The sequence below is a fragment of the Nematolebias whitei genome, chromosome 11, assembly GCF_014905685.2.
Source record: "Nematolebias whitei isolate Nwh7 chromosome 11, NemWhi1, whole genome shotgun sequence".
NCBI lineage: Eukaryota > Metazoa > Chordata > Actinopteri > Cyprinodontiformes > Rivulidae > Nematolebias > Nematolebias whitei.
This window is the reverse complement of record NC_056508.1, coordinates 42,183,642-42,193,734: the sequence shown is the minus strand read 5'-3', so window position 1 is coordinate 42,193,734 and position 10,093 is coordinate 42,183,642. Positions and strand designations below refer to the sequence as shown.

The 10,093-nt window shown below is 39.3% G+C and overlaps 1 protein-coding gene across 1 annotated transcript in view; it reads right to left on the bottom strand.

Annotated features, from left to right (window-relative positions):
- Window positions 1-9,013: 9,013 nt before the first annotated feature.
- Window positions 9,014-10,093, bottom strand: part of LOC119417733 (vitamin D3 receptor A) — a 71,385-nt gene continuing 70,305 nt past the window's right edge. Inside the window, exon 10 of the mRNA XM_037685016.1 lies at window positions 9,014-9,751. Coding sequence (XP_037540944.1) covers window positions 9,498-9,751 — 254 coding nt within the window. The 3' untranslated portion in view covers window positions 9,014-9,497. The remainder of the gene's footprint in view (window positions 9,752-10,093) is intronic.

Genomic DNA, 10,093 nt, shown 5'->3' with positions numbered 1-10,093 from the left:
GGGGGGGGGGGGAATAAATAAAAGGGACTGGATAAATCACAACCAGTATAAATAGTGACTCGGCACATTCGCAGAGGACACACACCTCCCACAAACAAGCTACTTATTGGTTTGTAAATTTGTTACATTAATTATAACAAATGTGTAAATAAAAAAGATTAAAAAAAAAAACAAAATAAAACTATTTGATACAGACTGTTTTGTATTCCGGTTTAAAACCCCTGATATTGTCCCAAAATAAGGCTGCGGGTTTGAGGCACACCAAGGTACAAATGAGCTGAGCAGCATGTGAATTTCTATTTTCGTTCAAAAAGACACAACACTTTCTAAAATGTACATACAAGTTCAAAATCTATTCATTTCAAATCACCTGTCTAGCCCAGGTTTTTTTTTTTTTTTTTTTAGAGATTAGAAGATTTTAAAAAAAGATTAAAAAAAAAAAAAAAAAAAAAACCTAAACAAAGATAATAAATCGCTTCCAGACTTCATACGTTCTGCAGAGCATATAGGAGACAAAAACACAAGTGCATCATTGGCAAAAAACTGCTGGTGAGGGAACAAGAAGTGCACACGTGTGTATGTTTGTCTGAATGAGCGCGATGCGTTCACTGTCCTTTTTTTTTTGTTTGTATCAGTCAATGAGTTCACCTGTGAATGCAGATGTTTCAGGTGCATGTGTGTGTATGAGCGAGCACGTTTAAAGAGGTAGCAAAGTAACGCGATCAGAGCAATGACAATCTGTTCGGGTCCAAACTTTCCATCCGTCCGTTTTCATTCGTCTGATTTTCAGCCAAATGTCTGCTTCAAATGACCTTTAGACTTTGCAGCTGTGAGACACATGCTTCAGGTGAAACTCATTTATTCTACTTAAAAGTGGGAAGAAGCTCATGCAAAGAAACAGCCTTTTACTGAAACTGTCCTGCGTGCTGTTAAAACTGAAGGGGAGCGTTAACTTTGACATGGATATAAAGTGAGATGATCACTAAAGGCTAACGAGTGCCGTTCACAGCGCGCACAATCTGAAGGCCTGGTTCACGGAAAACTAAATGAATGCAACAAATAAAATCAACATTTTGAACCAGAGCTGCAGGAACAAAAGATGGCAGAGGGCTGAAAGTGGTGGGCTAGTGTGTGTGTGTGTGTGTGTCAAAGCAAACAAAACCAATCACTATTTGTAGAACAACTAAAATAGGATCCCAATGTTGCAAACCCTTATAGAGGTCTGATGAGAGCTTCGGCAAAATAAAGGAGATGAAAAGACCTGACAGATGTGAGCTGAAGGGCGTTAGTGCCAGGCTTTAGCCGGTTTCTGATTTTACATTTTTAGAGCAGAAAAGTTATAGATCAAGAGGAACGGCATCGCTAATCTCTGAATAGTATTTTTAGTTGTGCACAATTCAGCCTCAAATTCCTCGATTCTGAAAACGTTTGTGGAGGTTGTGTAAAATGTAAATTTAAACAAATGCAATGATTTGCTAATCTCATAAAGCACACATTTCGTAAACAACGGAATACAGTAGTCCCTCGCCACTTCGCGGGTCGTTTATCGCAGTTTTTCAAAATAAGATTGGACACCACACATAATGGCTGATTGATAGATGAGCCGCACGATCGACATGGCATTTTTATTTAAAATAAATTATTTAAAATTATTTAGCACCTCCTGCACATTTGTGCAGCCCATACTGCAGGATAAACTTCTTGCTGCAGCTGATCAGCTGTTCTCCGTGCAGAGCGAAGTGGGCGTGGCCAAGAGCTCTTGCAGGTGGCTGGGTGCAGCGGAGGCAAGGAGCTGAAATCATGACATTCTGTGCTTTTAGAGCGTTTAGAGTTTAGAAACATTATTTAGAATCTTGCAAGAGTGTGGGGTTTAAAACAACTTATGTATATATATATATATATATATGTATATATATATACACACAATAAAATAAACAGATACTTACTACTAGTACTACTATTCCTACTTCGTGGTTTTTCACTTAACGCGGGGCTTCAGGGTACGGATCCCCTGCGATAAACGAGGGACTACTGTATGGTAAACATCAAATGTCTACGCTATGAAATTAAGAAAGTATAAGGTAAATTCAAATTTGATGGCAGCAACATATCCTTGAAAAGATTGCAGAGGGGCAACAAAATGCTGTAGGACAAAGTGATGAGAAACAGCTAGAGGAGATAAACGTACACGACCTTTGAACAGCTAGAATTCTGCATCAGATAAAAATGGAGACTTCATCTCCAAACAGTCGAGCAGCTGGTCTCGTCAGTTCCTAAACGTTCAGACAGTTGTTAAAGGAAGAGGGGATGCTTCACAGAAACATGACTCCTTAACATTTTCAGGTGTTGCTGACATCAAAATAAGCTAATTTATTTTAAAAAGTATATTTTTTAATTGAACATTTCACATTTATTGTTTTATTGTGTCCCAGTGATGGACTTGCGACCTGTCCAGGGTGTACCCCGCCCCTCACACAGTGATTGCTGGACATGGGCACCGGCGACCCCCGTGACCCAAAATGGAAGAAGCGGGTAAAAGATAATGGATGGATGTTTTATTGTGATAAAATGCGTGTTTATGAGATTTGCACATCACTGCCTTCTTTTTTAATTTTATTTAAACAAGTTGCGATTTTTTACAGAATTGGAGATTGCAGTGGTTCCCAACCCTGGTCCTTGAGGAACACCATCCTGCATGTTTTAGTTGTTTCACTGCTCCAACACACTTGATTCAGTGATTTAATGACTTCCTCATGATTTAAAGACCCTGTTAATCACCCATTTATTAAAATCAGGTGCATTGGGGCAGAAAAACAACTAAAACATGCAGGATGGTGTTCCTCAAGGATCAGAGTTGGGAACCCCTACATTAAAAGGCTGTTAGGTCAAAGTTAACTTGTTTTATTTATGGTTAGTGATTACTATTCATTAATTTTAGGAAACATTTGTATTTGACGAGTTTTAATAACAGTTTAAGAACTAGTTATGAAAGATGTATTGTACAAACTGTGCAAACAAGTTTTTTAGGCATTTCTAACGCTCTTCTGTAAAAGGAACTTTAAAATACCTGAAATATAAACATCTGCTCCCTCAGCTAAAGCTACATCAGTCAGGAAATCTATAGATTTTGTAGGTCCAAGTTGCTACTAAAAAGCATTTTTCGACTTAAAAAAATAAAAAATAAGAGTTCTTTGTCACATATAAGAGAAAGGAACAACAAATTATCACGTTCAGGTTTAAAAGTAACCTTACTTCCAACAAAGGTGCATTGTGGGAAAAGTGGAAAAGAGTCCTCTTATTCAGAGACATAAGAGCTGGACTTTTAGATTTAGATGAACGTTTAGCACAAATTTCTAAAGTGTTAAGTTGAAAGACCAGATTAGCTCTGTCATAAAGTACATTTAAGTAAAAAAAAAAAAAAGTGCAAAAGGTGCGTCGCTCGTTTTACTTTACTACATAATCCTGTGGAATGACGACCGCTAGTCTTTTTACTAAGAAATCTGGCTGCGGCACATTCTTGACTTTTTTTCTAGTCATAAGAACTCCGAGCCTTTCCGAGTCTTTTTATTTAGATGTCAAATATTTACTTTATATCAATAAGCAAGGACTGCTTTGTGTGTTTAAGGGTTGTGACAGAAAAGAAGATCAGACTAATGAGAAAAAAAAAAAACTCTGAAGGGATTTATCAGCCAAAATAACAAAATTTAAAATAACTACAAGAATAAACACATTATTGGTGATATAGATCATAATGTTGCAATAAAAATGTTACCGTTATCTCTCTAACAGCCACAAGGGAGGAGTCCAAAGCTCCGCACTGCAGATTTAAGATTTCTAGGCTTACATAAAATTTGAGGTAAAATTTATCCAGCATTTAAAATAAAGCTAATAGGGAATACTACTGTACATATACACACAAGAAAAAAAAAAATCTAAATTAGTGTTTAAAAAAATGTATATTTTATATTAGACACAATAATGCTGCAACAAAAAAAATATATATTTATATGAGCAGACAGGAGAGGTAGTATTTTTGGTTAAACAGTGCCGAAGCTTAGCAGAACACCAGCTGTTTGTCCAGACGGAGACAGTCACGACAGAGAATATACAGAAAGAGGCAGAAACGAGGAGAGTGTGAGTAAAGCAGAGTGACCGGTGACATTTAGGAACATTGGGATCCGCTCGTATACTGATTGGCCTGTAACGGCAACAGGATCCTACAGGACATCCCTCATCGTACAACGCCTGGCTCTCTGTACAGTCGACATCGAAAAGAAACACTGAAGGTTGCTGAGGCGAGTTGTAGTGTGAGTGTATGCAAAGTGTGTTTGGCTCCCTTAAAAGGCTATTGTACAAAATCATCGTGTGACTGAGGTATCTGGTAAATGTCTCCAGCTTAGTGAGGTCTTTGTAAGGCTACTGAGGTGGAGCTGCTGACCTGGGTTGAGGGGACGAGGGCTACGAGGGGAAGAGAGACTACAACAATTTTTTTAAGGTTCGTTGAGCACCAAAACGTCAGCTCATAGTTCTCACACTGTGGTTTGTGTACCGTTAGTGACACACACTCTCCTGGTACACACACGCACAAACTGTATCAGCCTGTTTAAAAGTTTGGCTTAGGGATGCACCAATACCAATAATGTACCAATAATATCAGGTCTCTCTTGTAAATGAGTCCTCGAGGCTCAATGGGATTTACTTGTCTAAATAAAGGTTGAATGAAAAATACCACATCTCTTTCAAATCAAAGTACAAGAACCGACATTTAAGTACTTGCCATTAGGGAGTAACAAAACTAAGTGCAATATAATCGAGAGGTTCCCAACACTGGTCCTTGAGGAACACCGTCCTGCATGTTTTACTTGTTTCCATGATTTGACTTGCCTGATTTGAAAGAATGGGTGATTAACTTCTGCAGAACTTGAGGAAATAATTGAATCACTGAATCAGGCATGTTGGAGCAGGAAACAACTGAAACACGCAGGATGGTGTTCCTCAAGGACCAGGGTTGGGAACCCTTTATATAATCACACGTCTTGCAATTACTTTGAAAATCAGAGGAGTTTAATTTTTATGTTAACTCCTCAAATAACACCTGGACAGCAACAGTCTTCCAGAAGAGACCAACGGGGAGCGGTGAGACTGCAGATGTGCTCAGATGTGTCTGTTCCCAGAATCCTTTTCTGCTTAGTAAGTCTGCAGCCTGCCCTTCCCCCTGAAAGTGGTGTTTAAATTGCTTTTGTTCAAAGTGACTTTGTCCCACCTCTTAATAACTTTACGAAGCATAACTTGCATTCCGCTTTACTTTTATCATCATTGTTCACGTTAAAATACCTTCACACCGCTTCTTTTTCTACCTGAGGTGTTATTAGCAGTTAGCAAACAACCTTGTCATCCATGACCGCCACCTGCTGGTACGAAGCGCAGATCAGGACAGCCAACTACGCCCCCCACCCCATACACAGCCGACATGGCTCCTCCACTACCACCTGACTGCTCAGCTGAAAGGTGAATGTGACGCCGCCATTAAGAAGTCTCACATACCGTGGTATCAGAATACTTCTAATAGTACAAAGAATCAGACCCAGTATTGGTGCATCCCTAAATTAACTTTTTTAAGAGTATCGTTTAAAAAAAAAAAAAGTTTTATTTTATAAGAATTTGGCAAAACAAAGTATGTTTTTTTCCCGTTCTTCTTTAACAGGCCCTCAGCTATCTGGAAAGCTAAACCCTTCATTATCTTTTGAGGTGGCACGTTGTACAAACATTTGACAACCACTGAGCAACAAGGTCACCCATTAGTGTAAAAGCGATAGCCAGATTTGCTGAGGTATAAAGCTCCATAGCTTGAAAATGACAAAAAACATTTTGAAATTATTCCCAGAGAATAGTCACCAATCAGCAGCAGAAAGAGGTAAACAAGCGATGAGACCCTCGCTGAACCCCCAAAAACCGTGCAGACTCTCACCCCGTCACCCTGCCCTGCATTCATTTTGATGATGTATTGACACTGAGCATAAAGTCTTTAGATGATATTTAACAAACCATGACTGTTAAAAGTTCGAACTCTAAGAATCGCGAAGTGAGACAAAGCAAAACAAAAAGATAATGTTACACTTTGGATTTCAGAGGCAACATCTCAGTCAGTCTCTGCACTCTACGCCTGTACAGCAAGTCACTACATCTACATGTGGCAAATTTTAAAATACTTTTGTCTCCTATGATCTTTATACAAATTTTACAGACTCGTGGAGGTCCGATCCAAAGGGTGAGTCACTTTAAAACATATCCAGTTCCACAGCAGCTGCTCCCCCCGAATCCCAGCTTCCCATCAGGCCTTGGTGCATCAGATTTCCAAAGCAAAGATTAGCTGGCTGCTAACTTAAAGCTATGAAGAGAAATCTTGCTGTAGCTGTCTATTGTAGAAGAGGTGGTTAGATGGTTGGTTGATGAATGAAGAGGCACGCCGAAGATGTTTCTGAAACAGTTCGTCACTGGCTAGTTCCTGTATCAGTTCAGTTGAGGCAGTGTTACTGAATGATCACTTGAGTTTGACATGAAAAGCAAGCTGCACATTTACGTAGGCTGACGATGGTTTAGATGTTTCCGTTGAAAGAACAGCTCTTAGAAAAACGTCGCTCCTTCCGTCACACAAAGGGTTTCTCATCCTCACCCTTGTGGTAAAGTCTGGTGACGTAAAATTCAGGAGAGCTCGATCATGCACGCTTAAAGTCTCCAGAGATTAATGTTGTTCATGAAAAAAATAAAAAATAAAACAGCTCCAGAGCAGAAAGCCAACCTAGAAAGTATACCCTGCCACTCAATAAAATCAACAATCTTGACTAGAAGAAAAAAAAAGTTATTTACCAAAGTGGAAATATACTGTATATATTGTCATATTGTCAAAAAGCTTATTGATTGAAAGAGAGAAAAGACGTACATCCATATTCTTGGACTGGACAGACAAAATATTTAATAGCAAAGAACTTATTGAGTTGTTTGAGTATATTTTAAAAGTCTGCCAGAAAGCTTTCTGTGTTGAGCAGAGAAATTAAAATATAGTTTAAATTCTCAATATAGAGCAATTAAGTTCATGAATCCCATAACTTTAGAAGGGCTATTTTAATAGTTTTAGTATCATCAAGATACATTTCAAATGTTTAAGCTGTGATTTAGACGTTTGCAATAAATTCCAAAGTCTTAAAAAAGACATTAACTGTTTACACAGAACTTTCCTAAACAACTCAATAAATTCATCAGGTTTTGCTCCGCTGTCCGTTCAAGCTGAATACAACAGAAAAGTCAGTCTCTTAATTGCATATATAAGAGCATCTCCAGAGCAACTTCCCAGTTCAACTCTTAGTATTTTACCTACGCTAGCTTCTATTTACAGACTAAGCAAGTGGTATTTACAAGGTTTGTCCACAAGGGGGTGATCCAGGCCTGCGTGAGGTGTGAGCATGCACCATGTCAACGGAAATATGATATGTAGTGATAAAGTAGTGATAAACCTTGCTTATGTGGCTGGTGTTGAAATGGCATCCTGTGGCATAAAGATAGGAGGCTTAACTTTATCGTCGGTTCATAAAAGTCCTCGTGCTTCACCTCGCTGTCCTAGTTTTAGTAGGACCTGAAGCATTTCTCTCCTGTACACTTCTACAACTCTTCGCTGCTACCATCTTTAAAACATTTACTTACTATGCCCTAAATAAAGAAGACAGAAGGTGGATGCAATTACCTTTCATGTACCTAGAAATGTTATTCTCTTACAGAATGTATGAACCTGTGAAATAATTTTGTTTTTAATAATTAGATGAGCTTAGGAATGAGTAGTGTGTGATCTTTTTTTAAATGTTTATCTCTTAGCTTCCTTATGCTGTTATTCAGTATGATTACAAATCACAGTGATGCCTAGAGCTTCAGAAACAATCGCCGTCTCCTGATTGTAAGTTTACGCTACATTCACGCACTCGCCCGCGCACACAAACTCTCACGCACGCGCCATAAAAACACAATATCATCAGAAAAACTTTCCCTGAGGCAACAGCTGGCAGCTGGTTTCTGTCCAACTATCTAGCTCTGTCCTAGCAGCAATCCAAAGAGCCAAACAAAAAAATTTCTGAATAAAAGCCACCCCCACAAAACATGAAGTTATGTTTGCGTAAGTCAATCTACCAACTTCACAGGTCCAAAAAAATTTAAAAAAATCAGAAAGTAGAACAGAAAAGTGCTTTGTTGCACAATACCTTCAGTCAGAGTCTGTATATGCACCCCCTTGTGGTCCATCTATTCCCTCACACACTGTACACGTAGCAAAAATAGAAAGGCTCCTCATACTCTCAGCACATTTGCATACATCGTCTTTTCAAAATAAGAGAACATATACATACGTAACTGAGGAGGAGCCTTAAAAACATCTGCTATTCAACACTCTCAGAAGTTTCTTTCTTTACAGCGTACAAGTCAAACAGTACTGTTTGACTGATACCATATGCAAATATATGCGTATACTTATTGTATTTAACTATATAGAATTATACATACATTCTTCCTTTTGTTACATTGTCATTATGAACAACTACACCTCCCTCCATCTATCAGCCTCCTGACCTCGTTCATGCAAATCGCTTCTTTCTTCCCCTCATTTCCATTCTCACACATCAGTCGTCTTGTTTTTTTTTTGTTTGTTTCTTTCATATGAAGTTTCGCAAGGCAGGAGAAAACATCAGAAAACGCACCTGTAGCTCGCATCATAGCAAAGCGTTTATAAACCTACAGTCCACGTTTTTCTAATATTTTACTAACAGCTTGCTTATAGCCTTGGATGTTGAACATATTTGGATGCCTTTGCTGTTAAAAACTGTAAACCAACAGGTTGTAGCTATCTACACAGTTTATTACCCAGCGTGGGTAAAAAAGATGTAAAACTGAGGATTTGTTGTTTTGTTTTTTTCCAGTCACCGTCATGTGTCGTTAACACTGAGAAAAGTCATGAGGATGATGATGGTGAAAGGGGTGCGACAGACAGACATCGGGTCGTCTTCACTGTACGATAAAACTGCAGGGAGCGAACTCCAGAGAGATGGTGATGGAAACAAAAAGTTGGATTTTGACGGTGTGGAAAATTAGTGAGGATGAGCGAGTTAAAATACCTGCATAAGCAAATGAGAAATTCTGTTTTGCAGTATTGTCTTTACAAAGGTTAGAATATAATCTGGTGATCCGAGAGCTGCAGGAACCTTCAGCTTATTTGCACGTCTTGTGTTTGTGAATCAAGAGGTCTTGTTATGGTTGACGTTTAGTTTGGATGATCGGGGAAATGAGGGGATCCCGAAGATATTTGTCTACGTATGTGAGCATCCATCTTTTCCCCACTTGTTCAAAGTTTTTATGAAGGCTTCATTTTTCTTGAGGAAAAGACTGCCAGGGTTGGTTAATCATCCTGTGTGTGATGAGTGTGTGTAAATGCAAATGTTTATCCTCCCCCTCCCGCGGTGCTACGACACCTCGCTGCCGAACACCTCCAGGACGAGCGGGGTGAGCTGCATGCTGTGCTCGGGCTGGAAGGAAAGAGAGCGGTACTGCTTGGAGTGCTCCTCGTTCAGACTGCGAAGGTCGGCCAGTTTCTGGATCATCTTGGCGTAGAGGAGGCCTCCCCCTGGGTGGTTGACCCGGATGTAGGCCTGTAACACCTCAGACAGGCGATCCTGAAGCTGTTCAATGCGAGCATGGTCTTGAACACCAGGGCGGTCTGCAGGACAAGAAAAGAGGTTGGGTGCACAAAGTATTTGCTTGAAATGCAGCATGTGAGAAAGTCTCAGATCTGTTGGATTATAATTTGATTTTACTTTCACGTCTTTTACCCACCCCACATAAGTCAGTAATAATATCTAGATGTTTGATTAAATGCTACCAGTTTGTCGTTTCGTGATTTTAAAAATTCCACACCGATCGTGCAGCTCATCCATCAATCAGCCAATTGTGAGTCACGTCCAATCGTATTTTGAAAAACCGCGATAGAGCGAGTCCGCAAAAAACGAACCGCGAAGTAGCGAGGGACTACTCTAGTTCCTTCTTATAACACTTTGTTATT